The sequence below is a fragment of the Cladophialophora immunda genome (genome assembly GCF_000835495.1).
Source record: "Cladophialophora immunda strain CBS 83496 unplaced genomic scaffold supercont1.5, whole genome shotgun sequence".
NCBI classification, from domain to species: domain Eukaryota; kingdom Fungi; phylum Ascomycota; class Eurotiomycetes; order Chaetothyriales; family Herpotrichiellaceae; genus Cladophialophora; species Cladophialophora immunda.
The window spans coordinates 199,880-213,836 of NW_015622545.1; the positions used below are offsets into that span (position 1 = coordinate 199,880).

At 54.1% G+C, this 13,957-nt stretch overlaps 4 protein-coding genes across 5 annotated transcripts; 2 read left to right on the top strand and 2 right to left on the bottom strand.

Annotated features, from left to right (window-relative positions):
* The first annotated feature begins 119 nt into the window (after positions 1 to 119).
* Positions 120 to 2,313, top strand: PV07_08443 (uncharacterized protein). The gene has a single exon (XM_016395611.1). The coding sequence runs from the start codon at positions 202 to 204 to the stop codon at positions 2,038 to 2,040; it is 1,839 nt and encodes a 612-aa protein (XP_016245467.1). The 5' UTR covers positions 120 to 201; the 3' UTR covers positions 2,041 to 2,313.
* A 309-nt stretch (positions 2,314 to 2,622) lies between these two features.
* On the bottom strand, positions 2,623 to 5,889 carry PV07_08444. Of its 2 annotated transcripts, XM_016395613.1 has the most exons (3): positions 5,561 to 5,889; positions 3,895 to 5,483; positions 2,623 to 3,625 (listed from the first exon to the last, which is right to left on the bottom strand). In XM_016395613.1, exon 2 carries the CDS (start codon positions 5,469 to 5,471, stop codon positions 3,936 to 3,938), a length of 1,536 nt encoding a protein of 511 aa, XP_016245469.1. In that variant the 5' UTR covers positions 5,472 to 5,483; positions 5,561 to 5,889; the 3' UTR covers positions 2,623 to 3,625; positions 3,895 to 3,935. The 2 variants fall into 2 exon arrangements, with proteins under 2 accessions (XP_016245469.1, XP_016245468.1); XM_016395612.1 differs by having other exon boundaries at positions 3,895 to 5,889.
* A 233-nt stretch (positions 5,890 to 6,122) lies between these two features.
* On the top strand, positions 6,123 to 9,222 carry PV07_08445 (uncharacterized protein). The gene has a single exon (XM_016395614.1). The coding sequence runs from the start codon at positions 6,593 to 6,595 to the stop codon at positions 8,612 to 8,614; it is 2,022 nt and encodes a 673-aa protein (XP_016245470.1). The 5' UTR covers positions 6,123 to 6,592; the 3' UTR covers positions 8,615 to 9,222.
* Positions 9,223 to 9,259: 37 nt separating this feature from the next.
* PV07_08446 (uncharacterized protein) lies at positions 9,260 to 12,975 on the bottom strand. The gene is made up of 3 exons (XM_016395615.1): positions 12,616 to 12,975; positions 10,431 to 12,565; positions 9,260 to 10,356 (listed from the first exon to the last, which is right to left on the bottom strand). The coding sequence occupies exons 1-3, from the start codon at positions 12,908 to 12,910 to the stop codon at positions 9,769 to 9,771; spliced, it is 3,018 nt and encodes a 1,005-aa protein (XP_016245471.1). The 5' UTR covers positions 12,911 to 12,975; the 3' UTR covers positions 9,260 to 9,768.
* Positions 12,976 to 13,957: the final 982 nt, after the last annotated feature.

Consider the following 13,957-nt stretch of genomic DNA (forward strand, 5'->3'; position numbering starts at 1 on the left):
GGACTGCCTTAGCCACTCTAATGATCCGCCGTATAAATCCGGTCAAGTATTCTTGGCATCAAAATTCGTTCGTTCAAATGACGCATTTCAAGTGCCACTGTGATTTTCGCTCGTGGCAACAATCACTCGCATAATTCATTCTAGCGCCATCAAGCACTATAAACCTCCCGTCTACAATCCTTTCCTAAGTTCTCTACCACAATGTCAAGTGAACACATCGGAGGCATCGCGGACGGCCTCGCTCCCTCACACACATACGTGCCAAATCATGGCTATGTGAATGCTGATGTGGTGCCGCCCCGGAGAAGAATAACGCTGGGCCAATTTATCCAAGAAGATGACGAAGACGACGACGTGGAAGATGAGGAAGGTGCAGATACAGAGGGGAACGGCGATGGGCAAGAAGACCTCTATGACGAAGCAGCGGGCCGTGATGACCAGGTCCTCGACCCTGAGGACCTTGCCACCTCCAACCCCGCGGACCTGACAAAATCGTATAACAGACGAAGACGTCTCGATGAAGCAACTTCAGACCCCAGCGTTCCCTCTTGGCAGTATCCCAAGGCAAATCCGCAGCAAAAGTCTTCTCAAGGATCAGCGGCCGCCAACTTGCACCGCGACATGAAGGAACTCAAATTTTCCGGCTGGGGCGAGGACGAGGACGGCCGTCGCACCAAGGACAAAGACAAGAGCGAGCGCGCGACGGCCGAGCAAGTCCTGGACCCCAAAACGCGCCTGATCCTCTTCTCGATGATCCAGAAGGGCATCGTCTCTGAGATCCACGGGACCATCTCGACGGGCAAGGAAGCCAACGTCTACCACGCCGTCGCCGCGTCGGAGGACGACTCGCAAGAAGACACTCACGTCGCCATCAAGGTGTACAAAACGTCCATCCTGGTGTTCAAAGACCGCGAAAAGTACGTGACGGGCGAATTCCGATTCCGCAAGGGATACAAAACCAGGGACAACCGGGCGATGGTGAAGATGTGGGCGGAGAAGGAAATGCGAAACCTCAAGAGGATTCACGCCGCGAGGATCCCTTGTCCCGAACCGCTCTACCTCCGACGGCACGTCCTGGGCATGAGTTTTATTGGGAACGGCAAAAAGGGCAAAGCGGCACCTCGGCTGAAGGACCTGGGGTTTGAGGACGAAGACGAAAGTGCGAGGTGGCGGGCCATCTACATTGACGTGGTGTGCTACATGCGCATCATGCTACAGGTCTGCAAACTCGTCCACGCCGACTTGAGCGAGTACAACATCCTGTACCACGACAACAGGCCGTACATCATCGACGTGAGCCAGAGCGTGGAGGGAGACCACCCGCGCAGCCTGGACTTTCTGCGCATGGACATCAAGAACGTGAGCGACTTCTTCCGACGGAAGGGCGTCAACGTGCTGGCGGAGCGCAAGGTGTACGAGTTCGTCACGAAAGCCGCGGCCGCCGGCGCGCAGAGCTTGGACATCGAGGAGCTGCGGCAAGAACTTGACAGGCTGATGGCGGAGCGGACGGAAGATGACAAGGAAGAGGACGAGGTCGACAACGAAGTCTTCCGCCAGCAGTATATCCCGCAGACGCTGGATGAAGTGTACGACGCGGAGAAAGACGCAGAGACGCTCCAGACGCAGGGACGAGAGGCGCTGGTGTACAAGGACCTGCTGGCGCCGCTGCGAAGCGAAGACGCACCCGCAGCCGTGGAGTCGACACCAGTCACCCTGCGGAGCGATGACCATGACCGAGGCTTTGTCGACAGTGGCCTAGGCGACGGTCAAAGACAAAACGATCTGGACGAAGAAGGCGGCGCGCCCCTCCGCTCCGACGCGTCCGACGCGTCTGCCGCATCCAACGACGAAGATTCGGATGCCTCCTCGTCCTCCTCCTCGCCGGGCCGGCCGCGCGGCAAGCGGTTCCAGGACAAGGACGCCAAGCGGCAGCACAAGCAGAAGGTCAAGGAGGAGAAGCGGGAGAAGAGGAGCCAGAAGATGCCCAAGGCGACCAAGAAGAAGCTGGTCAAGGACTCGGCGCGGCGGAGCAAGCGGTGACAGATGGGTGGATAGGTAGATGCATAGAACGGTAGAAAAGATACCAATGCACTGCGGCGTGATTGTCATTGTATAGCAGCCTGCTATGTTTGCATTTTACAAGTCGGCTTGGAAGTCGCCTTTCTCAAGGACAACAGCCTTGGAAAATCGCATGGAAAGGAAAGCTGGAATATCTGACGTGGGTGCAAAGAGACTGGATTCAAGACTGTCGTAATCTTCGATCCCTTGCTTCCAAGCCGCGTTTTGAATGGTCGTCAGTGTCCTGGCGCAGGGAACGTCGCGTCAAGAACCAGTTCCCAGATGTATGATGTCGCCTCTTCCTTTTCCGTATCCCGAGGCTGATGTGGAGGACGAGGCCTCCGAAGCCCGTACTCTCGAGATGGCGGCGAGGCAGCCGCCAGATCAAATATGGCGGATATCGTCGAATAAGGAGAGGGGTACTCCTGTATAACACTGTACTCCGTACAAGGTACATATCTGTATAATGACTAGGATCTCGGCGCAGATAGGTAAGTCGGAATAAACACCAGAGAACGCTCTTCTCATCAGACTGTGCCATTTATATTTTCATTACTAGGCAGTCACCTACGAGTCCCTAGATACATATTGAAGTCTAATGCACTGCGCCCTGATATCATCCCGCTCGATCCAGGCACGTGCCATGAAGCAATTATGATACACGGAGTTTATTCCATCCACCAAATCATATGCGTCGAGGAATCACACCACAGCTTCCTGTCATCATTTAAGACCTCTGCTCTCTCAGTCGGAAGAAACTCATCTATCTCGCAACGTATCTGTCCCAAGGACGTGTCAACTCAAATCCTCATCTTGTCCTGGCGGACCTTTGCTTGATCCAAGATTGGCGACTCGATCGACCTGGATATCGCCAGAATCCTCTCGTGTCCTATCATACCATATTAACACACCGATTGACCCTAGAATCAATCAACCCGTCGATCATGCATCCCACAGCACCCAAAAGGCAGAACATGTTCTCGCCGCACGGAAGCCGGGGACCATGGTGAGATAGATCCCTCCCTCCCCCATCCTTCTGGTCAATACCCAGAGTCTTTCTCAATCTTCCCGAGACTTGTTTGTCTCTCCCCCTCTATGCCCCAGTCAATGACGCAGCATCTAACCCATGGACCAAACCCCAACCAGGAGATCGCAAAGAGGCTTGCTTCTCACGTTGGCCGGGACCGCGGGCGTGCTCTACTTCTGGCGATACTATCCTGTCGTCAAGAGTGAGAGGGACCAGGAAAAGAGGGAGGGCCTGAAAAAGCAGTAGGGCCAGGACTGGTAGTATAAGCCTTCTGATGTACAAAATGTCCAAGGATCCCTTCCACTTGTACTAGGATCAGTCTCTCAGCCTTTGCATGTTCTGCTCTTGGAGGAGAAATCTCTGCTTAAGGTCCTTGCAGCTCTGCAAATGGTCGTGATACCCGTGTCCCAGATCTGCTTGTCGGACCACACTTTCCGATGTCCAGGGTGAGCGTAGTTGGGACACGCCATCCTCCTTGCAAGCATATTGTAGGCGTAGGCAGCCAAATCGACCCAACGCTATAGCGACGATAGCTAGATCCTAAACACAGAAACATCAGCTCTCCAGTCCCCCATAGAATAGTAGATGATATAGGATCCGAGGTAGAACAAGCATTCAGTGCTCTCTTTGTATATCATAATCCAGCCAGGTCGGGCAGTGAGAGGCTGGTGAGGGAAACCCAACACAGCCATCATGTCATGCTCGGTCCTGTCCATAATGATTCATATCAAGTGTTGTGTTTTCCTAGTGTCGTCATGTTGTTTTGTGCAGTCAGGAGATGAGTTGGTAGACAAGACGAGGCTTCTTACCGTCGTGATAGAAAACCATCGGCATCCAACGGCGTGCCTGGTCATCTTGTGCTTCGCCCACCTCTGCCGACCTTCAGCCTCCTCAACGCCTCTTCCACCGTCCGTCTCGGTAGCTCAGGCACACTACCAACATCCTCCTCGTCGGCCCGCACAATAGAATATCTGGGCGGTAAAGTATTCACGCCACTCCAAATGTCGCTCGGCAGATATTCGCCCAGGTCGTTCTTGAACTCCAGCCTCAACTCCCGATCCGAGTCGTACATTTGCTCCAGTTGGGCATGCGCCTCCGCCACCACTCTCTCCATCTGCTTCTTGACAGTCCTTCGTCGGGCGACTTCGACTATCAGGCCATCGTAGGCGTGGAGAAAGTTGGCGTAGTACTCGCACAGTTCCTCCATCCCGCCGATGCCGTCTTCAATCTTGGCCTTTTCCTCGTTCCATTTCAGCGCTTGCCGCGCTATCTCAGCTACATAACCAGACAAGCGCCCCGAAACCTTTTCCAGGAGTTTGAATGCCGTGGCTACATCTGCATAGGCATTCTCCTGCCGTTCGCACCATTGATGGATCTTGTCGAGCTGGGCTTCCATCTCGGCGTGGCGATCTTGGAGTTCCATGACCACTTCGTCAACCTCCTGAGCGTCGTTCTCAAGCACCTGGAGCATTTCCAAGCGTTCCTCTTCGTTCATAGGTTGCGCTGGGGCGCGGAGCTCGTCCATGCCCAAGCTAACCGCATCCGGGAGGTCGACACCTTCCCCAGCATTCATGGTCTGAAATAAAGCTTCGCCGCCTCCTTCAGTGTGTTTGATGGCGGTGACGCAGAGATCAAAATGTTTGACCAGACTTTCCAGCTCCTCGGCCATTATGCGGGCGTGGTCCTCTAGCAATGTGAGGGTGCCAGCGATGGTGGTGGGCTGCTGCAATTCACTGTCAGTGCCAGAGAGCTCGCCTCTGCCATTGAGCACTTCGTTGACGGATTGTAGGTCATCTTCCAAGGTTTGGATAGAGTGCCCCATTTCATTTTGCGCGTTTTGTACATTGTCTATGGCAATTTCCATGGCTTGTTTGATCGTTTCGACGCCGTTGTCGTCCACAAAATCGTGCAACGTCTCCTTACCTGGGCCAGCGTCCAGTTCTCCCTCAGTCGCCGGTTTGAAAGCATCTTCAATTCTGGTCTGCTTCAACAGATCTATAGACTGTAGCAACCTGGCACCGGTCTCGTCCAGCTCTTTGATCACAGCCTGAAACTCGTGCTGGATGCTCTGGGCAGCAGTCTCGAGTTCAAGCTGGACCCCACGTAGAATCTTCAATTGAGATGCCAAGGAGCGGCGAAGGTAGGTGGCTTTCGCGAGGAGGGCAGTGATAGCCTCGATCGACGCACGTGCTTCAGTGAGGATGGTGGTGGCCCGGTGGACGAGATGAATACTGCCCAGAGAGCGTTTAGCGGCAACCAGGTATGACACGAGGGTCTCAACAGAAGCCGGCGGAGGACTGGAGGCGTGCGCGGACTGCGAGGGAGAGGATCGAGCTGAGACCGCAGGATGAGGGGATTGCGCCATGACAGGGTCAAGTGAGGACATTGCTTATTTCATCTTTAGTTCACGAAGAAAGTCAGGAGTTAGCTCTGTCTGTCTCTCGGAAGAGCGGTGAGGACAGCGTCGAGTATTACAAATAGCCAACAGCAGTTGTAGAATGCATTGAACGGCACGGTTGTTGTGCTGGACCGTGTGCGTGTGTGCCGTATATCCTGGAAAAGACTTTATTCACATCCCTGGCGAAGGAGGCCCCCTGGTCACTGTGGGGTAAAAGTAAGGAACCTGGAGCCTGAAGGCCATGGCACGGCAGCTGCAGAAGGTCCTCACTTCGGATCGTAGACTGCCGTTGGGCGCTCAGAAAGACCCCGGCGAAGCGAAAAGACCAGCTGGGAATGGAAACTCGCAGCTGAGCCGATGAGCGATGCAGGAACACAGGCTGGTGGTTGAGATTGTTGTGATGGTGTTTTCGATGGTGGAAATGGCGTGCGCGATAACGCCATCGCAGGCAATTGTGAGTGCATCTCAGGTTTGAGACTTGGCTGACTCAGGGAAGCGCCTGTGTGGCTCGGCTGGCTTAAGGGCCACGGGGGCTCCAGGCGTGCGGTAACTACCGCCACCCCCGGGAGTTTAGGCCACTAGGCCCTGCTGTGCGCCAATCTGGGCGCCCAGAAGCCCCCGAATGAGCCCCAAATTGCACGCACTTGACCAACTCGGGCCCGCTAATCAGCCTCTTGTTGCTTCTTCTCGCTCGGTGGCGTCTTCTCGCTGCTGGTTTCGATCCATCACCATCACCATCGCCTCCATCCCGCATGTCGGTTGTCGAAAAAATCGGGTGTCGGTGATGATATTCGCCATTCACCAGATTCTCTCGACCTCTTCAGGTTCGGAGCATTTGCGAGGCCCAAGCACCGCATTTCGCCATCTTGCACCATTCTGACCCTTCTGACGAGCAATCCTATCACTTACGACTCCCTGTGCCCTCTTCTCCTTTGTCAGTCCTCCCATGAGCGCAGTCTACTTTACTCGCTGGCATCCCCCGCACCGTTCGGATCTCGGGGTTCTTACCTGCAAATTCCTTGTCTCGTGTCGCGCAAGCAGAGAGACTCCAGATCAGCTAGCAGACGAGATGTGAAATGACCTTGGTCAATCTTTGAAGAAACTTCGTCATGCCGTTTGATCTCATCGACAAGCACCGAAGGCAGGGTTTGGTGGACACGGAATGGGAGGAACCCGCCAGAAAGAGACTTCGAATGAACCCATCTGAAGACGAGGAAAGACATGCAGCCACAAAAGACAAAAGCATCACGATTGCCTCGACCGCCAAACACGCCGATCAGAATGTCGCTCCCTTTCTGGCGAAGCACATCCCTTCTCAATATGCGCCCTTGGGCAGGGCCGGCAAACTGGCCACTCACCACTTCGACCCCATGAAGGACCCGAATTCCAAGTTCTGCTATCGACACCGACCCGATATGCTGTGCCGGCGGCAAGCAGACGAGCCGTCAATGGACAAGCTGCAGAAAGAATTGGATACACTGTCACAAGAAGACCGACAGGGCATCGTCCAGATGTGGTCCCTGTTTTCTGCCGCCCCCTCCAAACATCGAAATCTCATGCTTCAGGGCATCCTCGCGCAGTGCTGCTTCCCTCAACTCTCTTTTCTCTCGGCCAATGTCCGAGAACTCATTCGAATCGACTTCATTTCCGCCCTGCCGTCCGAGGTCGCCTTTCGCATCCTTTCTTTCCTAGACACCACGTCTCTTTGTAAGGCCGCACAGGTATCGAGGAGGTGGAGACAGCTAGCGGACGACGACGTTGTCTGGCATCGGATGTGCGAGCAACACATTGATCGAAAGTGTACTAAATGTGGATGGGGGTTGCCTTTGCTGGAGAGGAAAATGTTGCGTGCCACGAAGAGGCAGATTGAATTGCGTGCGGCAAGCAACCTGCCGCTTGATTCTGAACCACCCGCTTCGTCGCAAAGTGTCGAGATGTCAGATACCGAAAGCCACCACGATTCCTCGTCAGATGGCCGACTCTCGCCCGTTGCGACCCGACGGCCGCCGCTAGGTACGAGTGACAGTGATTACTTGCGGAAAACCAGACCTTGGAAGGACGTGTATAAGGACCGATTCAAGGTCGGTACGAATTGGAAGTATGGTCGATGCAGTATCAAAATCCTCAAGGGCCACACGAACGGAGTCATGGCGCTTCAATTTTATGACAACATCCTCGCAACCGGGTCGTATGATGCAACCATCAAAATCTGGGACTTGGACACGGGTAAAGAGCTGAGGACGCTGAGCGGTCACACCATGGGCATCCGTTGTCTACAGTTCGATGACAACAAACTCATCAGTGGCAGTCTCGACAAGACCCTCAAGGTCTGGAACTGGCGCACTGGTGAGTGCATCTCTACATACAACGGCCACACTGAAGGAGTGATTGCGCTGCACTTCGACTCGAATATCCTGGTGTCTGGCTCTGTCGACCATACGGCCCGTGTGTGGAATTTCCAGGATCGGTCAGTCTTCACCCTCCGCGGGCATACAGATTGGGTCAACTCGGTCAAGATTGACTCGGCATCCCGCACCATTTTTACAGCGTCCGATGACTGCACGGTCAAACTTTGGGACCTGGATACAAAGAAGTGCATCCACACTTTCGAAGGCCACGTGGGCCAAGTCCAGCAGGTCTTACCCCTTCCTACCGAGTTCGAACCTGGCACCGATGTGCAGGAAGACGACGACGAGCAGGTCTCGGACCCCGGAACCCCCGACAGCTCTACCACGATCCTCGACGAGAACGGCGGGTTTCCCATCGTCTCCTCCAAGGACATGGGTATCAACAGCCTGTTCACCTCTCAGCCTGATCGTACCCGTCCGCCCCACTACATGTTGACCTCGGCCCTGGATTCCACCATCCGTCTGTGGGATGTGCACTCCGGTCGCTGCATCCGGAAATTCTTTGGGCATGTTGAGGGAGTGTGGGCCGTGGCGGCGGATACTCTAAGGATTGTGTCCGGGGCCGAAGACCGGATGGTGAAGGTATGGGATCCTCGGACGGGTAAGTGCGAGAGGACCTTTACCGGACATGCTGGGCCAGTGACGTGCATCGGGTTGAGTGATTCGAGAATGTGTAGTGGCGGCGAAGACGGGGAGGTGAGGGTCTACAATTTCACGGGCTGATTGACGTGTTTCTGGGAGATTAGCAGGTGGATCTGGGGATTGGGAGTCTCATGGATATTCTCTTCTGAGTATATGGGTTCTGTCTTTACTGGAGGTTGTGGTTGGAACCCTTTGGGAAAGCGAAATAGTAAAAGCATGGCGTCCGGTGTGTTTGTGGTCCATTGAAACACCGGCATTACATGGGGCGTCCTCAGGGACAACGTACTGGCGGGTTTACAAGCGGCGACAAGGGATGTATGCTGTGCGACAAAAAAAGGGCTCCAGAGCCATCATCTCCTGGATGCGACGTTGATGGTTTCCGGCCTGGGGCGTTTTGGATGCTTTGGAGAGGTTCCCGCCATGATACCAATTTGCTTTTCTGTCTGAAGAAGTCATATGTTCCGGCCTAGCCTACCGAGCCTTCCGTGGGACCTGGTGGTCGCAGTAACACGATCTTGGCGTCCGGGGTATATAAGCGAAGGCTTCGGTCTAGAAAGACGGAGATGGTGCCTCACCTTATATGAAGGCCCCCAGCGAAAAAGGGCGGAGGGGCCTCGCACTAGTCTAGCAGTACCGAGTATAGGTTAGTCATGAAGTTAGCCTAGACTGTATACCGATACATATACCAATACCTTCCTAGTACACAGGTATCCAGTTCGGTATATACTCAGTCCTCTCATTCTCACTCTATAGATAGGGTTCCTAGGTCTCAGCCTCGTCCCCGTTGCACACTGTCGTCGAGAAGGTTACATCGCAGTCACCTCGGGTCCTTCTTACTCAATATACGGTGTATTGTTCTCATCCTCGTCCCAGTCCTTCATTTACTTATCATCATGACCACATAGATACCTGCCCGACCACCCGACCACGCGGCCACGCGGCCAACGCACCCCTGCGCTCATCTGTAGCCTGTCTCAACACGGTCGTCCCTCATCATCGTAGCGGAAGAAACCCAACCATTGGATAAAACACCGACTCCACATATGATCCCAAATACCCAAACACCAAAACCAACAATGGCAGGCAGGGGACGGAGAGGAAGTCACTGAGAAGAGAACCTCCAGGGCAAGGTATAATAGTCAATAGTCCACGGTCACGTCCCCGACCATGTCGTATTCGTCCATCCATTCGCTCCCAGGATTCTTTGCACGCGGTACGCCTGTCTGTGGGCACATTCAGACACCCGTAATCCGCCTCACGGATCTCCTGGCTCCCTCGCCAGTCAGGGTGATTTTCCCTTCGACTTCCAGCGCTCTAATGACATCGTTGAACTCGGTGCCTTCAACTTCCACGCTGCTGCCCTCGGAAACCTTTCGATAGACATCCGTGTACCTCAGAGCTCCTCCGCTGCGGATAGCACCGTCCGTATCCAATACTTCCAGCACTGCTCGTTTTAGATCCTCTCTCCTCCGCCGTTCGCTGACACCTCCACCCTCACTCAACAAGCCCATATCAATCAAGCCCGTTCTCAAGTCCGTGGCGCTGGCCTTGATCGCCGACTTGATCAGTCTCACAGCTTCATTCACATCTGTCTCTTCCACGATAGGCGACAGTCTCATTTTCGCGTGGGCTTCAGACAGACGAATCATGGATTCCAGCTGGCGAGTAGTGGCTGTAATGCGTTTTTCGGAGGATTGGATGTTGGAACCGAGATTGCGCATGGCAACGTAGGCGTTCGTCAGGGCGTTGGCAGCCGGGGGTGTGATACTTGGGTGGACGTTGTTGCGGGCGTAGGAAATATAAGAGGTGAGGAACTCAATGGGCTAAAGTGGTTGTTAGCCATCTGCACCTGAACACAGAGAAACGACAAGCTCATGGCCAGTCGATATGCACCTACCAAGATTTCCTCCCTCGACGCATTATCAGGCGTGTCTTCGAGGTACATGCCGACCAAATGCTTCGCAAGTCTCCGATCATTCACTTCATCAATTCGGTCCAGCACAAGGTACACAAGGTCAAACCTCGACAGTAGCGTCGGCGGCAGATCAATGTTCTGGGGCACCGGGAGATTCGGGTTGTACTTGCTCCCGATCGGATTTGCTGAAGCGAGGATACTTGTCCTTGCGTTCAAGGTGGTGATGATGCCCGCTTTCGCAATGGAGACGGTTTGCTGTTCCATGACTTCGTGCAGCACCGAGCGGGTAGACTCGTTCATCTTGTCGAATTCGTCAATGCAGCAGACACCCCCGTCGGAAAGGACTAGAGCTCCGGACTCGAGCACGAGTTGTTTGGATTCTGGATCTCGGGTCACGTACGCTGTCAGTCCGACCGCCGAGGAACCTTTTCCAGATGTATAGACTCCTCGCGGGGCGATCTTGTGGACATATTGCAGGAGCTGGGACTTGGAAGTGGATGGATCACCACACAACAAGACATTGATGTCGCCTCTGTACCTGGGGCTGCCACCCTTTGCAAATGTCTTGTTCGTACCGCCGAACAGTTGCAAGAGGATGCCTTTCTTGACGTCATCCAGCTCGTAGATGCTTGGAGCCAGACTCCTCGACAGAAGCTCGTAGATGTCTTCGCGGGCGGCCGTTTCCTTGATTTTGGCTTCTTCCTCGGCTGTCACTTTTCGAGTCTGCTCGACCTCGCCCGCAACCTGCTCAGAGAGCTCTTGCTCTATCGTCGACATGTCAATGCCCAACTTGCGTTTATCGACCTTTTGCACGTGAAGGACATCCACGTAAGTCTTGAAGAGCGCTCTGACTGTGCGTTGGCGGGGATTGACACGGACTGGATTGCTTCGGAAAATGCCAGTGACCTCAATTCGGTCACCAGCCTTGCAGACGTCGACCAGATCATCATACACGCAGAGAGACACGCTATGAGGCGTCTGTCCGTCCGGCACTGAATCCGGCGTCTCTTGCAACTTGATCACCTGCTTGTCCGCAAATATACAGCGATTGTGAATGATCTCCATGCTGTCCTTGGATTTGCAAGCTGGGCGCGGGCACTCGATCGGCTCTGCGATCTTTCCGCGATCGATTGACACGTACAGCGTATGTTGGCAGACGGTGCATTTGAAGAAGGCCTCTTTCATGTCAGGAATGACTGGGGTAGTTCGAATGACAAGTCCTTTGACCGAAATCAGCTTGTCGATATCGGCTGGATCGAGCTCCCGCATGTTGATCGTCTTGTCCAGCCCAAATGGCATGACCTTCCAAGGTTGCATCTCTGCTTCCTCTACCAGGTCAGGGATTTCATCGGCAGCAGGGCCTGTTCCAGGTGTCCCGCGTCCCAGATCAGAAGAGGGAAGTGGAGGCATTGAGCTCCCATTGATTGCGCGCAAAGCAGGGGCGTTGGTATGAGCTCGGCGTAACTCTTGCATTTCCTTCTGAGCTAATTCCACCATGACATCTTTTACGGCTTGGTCCATCAAGGGAATGATTTCCTGAGGATAGGCCTGGAGTTGATGCCACAGTTTCAAGGTCGCGGGATACGCTTTGAGGTTGCGGGCGTCCAGGTTAAGGGGGTGGACGCCCATCCTTCTCATATTCTGAAGCATTGGCAGATATTCCTTTTCGTCTGCAACTGCCCCTAGAGCACGCGTTTCCTCTTCCGTGGCCCCGTCGGCCCACATGCGATACTTCTTAGCATAGTTGTAGAGGAAATTCTTGAATGAGGCCATGGAATCTACCACAGATATATTGGTGCCCCAGATGACTCTGGTCGAGTCGCCTCCCATGGCATCGGCCTCGGACGTGTCGGGATTGAGGTTTGAGAAAGTAGCCTCGGAAGTGGGATCGTTTCCGTCTCGAATGGGCATGCCATCTTCGCCAATATAGATTCGGTGACGAGGAGCGGACGAGGGTGCAAATGCATCAGAATGGATGTCACCTCTCCGGGAGGATATTCTTGGCTGATGGTCCTGGCGGACAAAAAGGGCACTACTGCTGCTGCCAATATCGGAACGGGGTTGCTGTGAACTTCTCGCCGGGCTCGAACTAGGATCGTATCTAACGGGGGATGAATCTGGAGAATGTCAGCACACCGCAGGACCAGTGAGAACGGGATTCACGGACCTGCCACCAGTCGGGTTGACGCGCGCGGAGTTGTCTCTCGGTCGCCTACCTCAGACGAGTGTCCGGGGGGAGAACTTATCAGCATGTCATCGTTTGCCATTTGCGACGGAGGCGCGGGGGTCGCTCGAGCAGGGGAAGAACGGAAGGAAAAAGGCGAGGAGGATGCAACTGCAGATGCTCCATTGGGTGCTCGTCTCGTACTCCTTGGAGTGGATTGGGATTGTTGAGCCGGAGTGGAGGACTGAGAATTTCGAGAAGAATGCCCTCGGCGGCGTGAGGACGGCGTCGACGACATGACGACGACGGGTGATTCTGGCGGTGTAGGTAGTGACAGTTGTCTACATCAAGATGGACAGAAAGGGGGGGCAGAGGGTTGTGAAATCCAGACGCGTGGGCCAGGAACACGGCGACGCGAATCTTTCGCGTAAAGTGGTTCTTGGCGGATACGGAGGAGTAGAATTGCCATGGCGCAGTTATAGGCAGTTGGTGTCCTGCTGGTTCTCCCGGTTGCTGCTTTTGATATGAGGATCCCCGTCGCCAGCCAGCATGGTTTCGCTCTTTGGATGCTGTTATAAATCGGCCCACGCACGAACATTCTTCTCCGTCACACTCTCAAAAATCTGCCGCTCCTATACCCCGTTGAAGCTATTTCCTGTCCGTTCTCCATGCTATGCAGTCAATCTATCCCCTAGCTGTCACTTTCTCTGCTATTCAAAGAGCTCACATTCTCTGGAGCGAATAGAGGAAGCATTGGAAAGGTATGAGAGGACTATGGGATGGAGGCGGTGGGAAGTAGAGCTGGACACGTCCGAGGCTTCTCTTTTAGTGTACTCGGTAGCTTGCGGGCATTTCCCAATATTAGAAGCGACACATTGCTATGCTTTGAATTAGTAACACGTCTGGGATAGCGAATGGGTTCCAAGAGGTCTATGCCACTATACATCTAGCAACGAACAGTAGGTAACCAAAAAGAGGATCTCTACCCTGAATACCTGCGACCGAGCACCGATTCTGACACCTCTGTTGGTCTCAAGGACTGTCCTAGTCCCTGTCATGAGCTCATGTCAACCCCCTTCCCCCCAATTTCCGCAGCATCTAGGTTGGAAGTATGGTGGAAGGCATTGCTGCAACCACATGATCATCTCTCGTGAAACATGTCCATATTTCTGTGATCAAGACGGATGAGTGGACCAGTCCTCATCAAACGTATGGTGTGCATGATCCGGAACAGTCATTAGCGATATGGACAGGTATGATTTCATGGGGCAACGACATTTTCAGCTGCTGCTATCCTCCTCATCTCCAGTGTTCTACTGTGTAACTCCTCGAGTCTGGACCTTCT

Bases quoted from the DNA above. Each gene is read 5' to 3' on its own strand.
- PV07_08446 (XM_016395615.1), bottom strand. From the start codon at position 12,910: ATGTCGTCGACGCCGTCCTCACGCCGCCGAGGGCATTCTTCTCGAAAT. The intron at 12,566-12,615 runs GTCCGTGAATCC...GACATTCTCCAG, and splicing joins GTCAACCCGACTGGTGGCAG to ATTCATCCCCCGTTAGATAC. The intron at 10,357-10,430 runs GTAGGTGCATAT...CAACCACTTTAG, and splicing joins CGTCGAGGGAGGAAATCTTG to CCCATTGAGTTCCTCACCTC.
- PV07_08444 (XM_016395613.1), bottom strand. From the start codon at position 5,471: ATGTCCTCACTTGACCCTGTCATGGCGCAATCCCCTCATCCTGCGGTC.
- PV07_08443 (XM_016395611.1), top strand. From the start codon at position 202: ATGTCAAGTGAACACATCGGAGGCATCGCGGACGGCCTCGCTCCCTCA.
- PV07_08445 (XM_016395614.1), top strand. From the start codon at position 6,593: ATGCCGTTTGATCTCATCGACAAGCACCGAAGGCAGGGTTTGGTGGAC.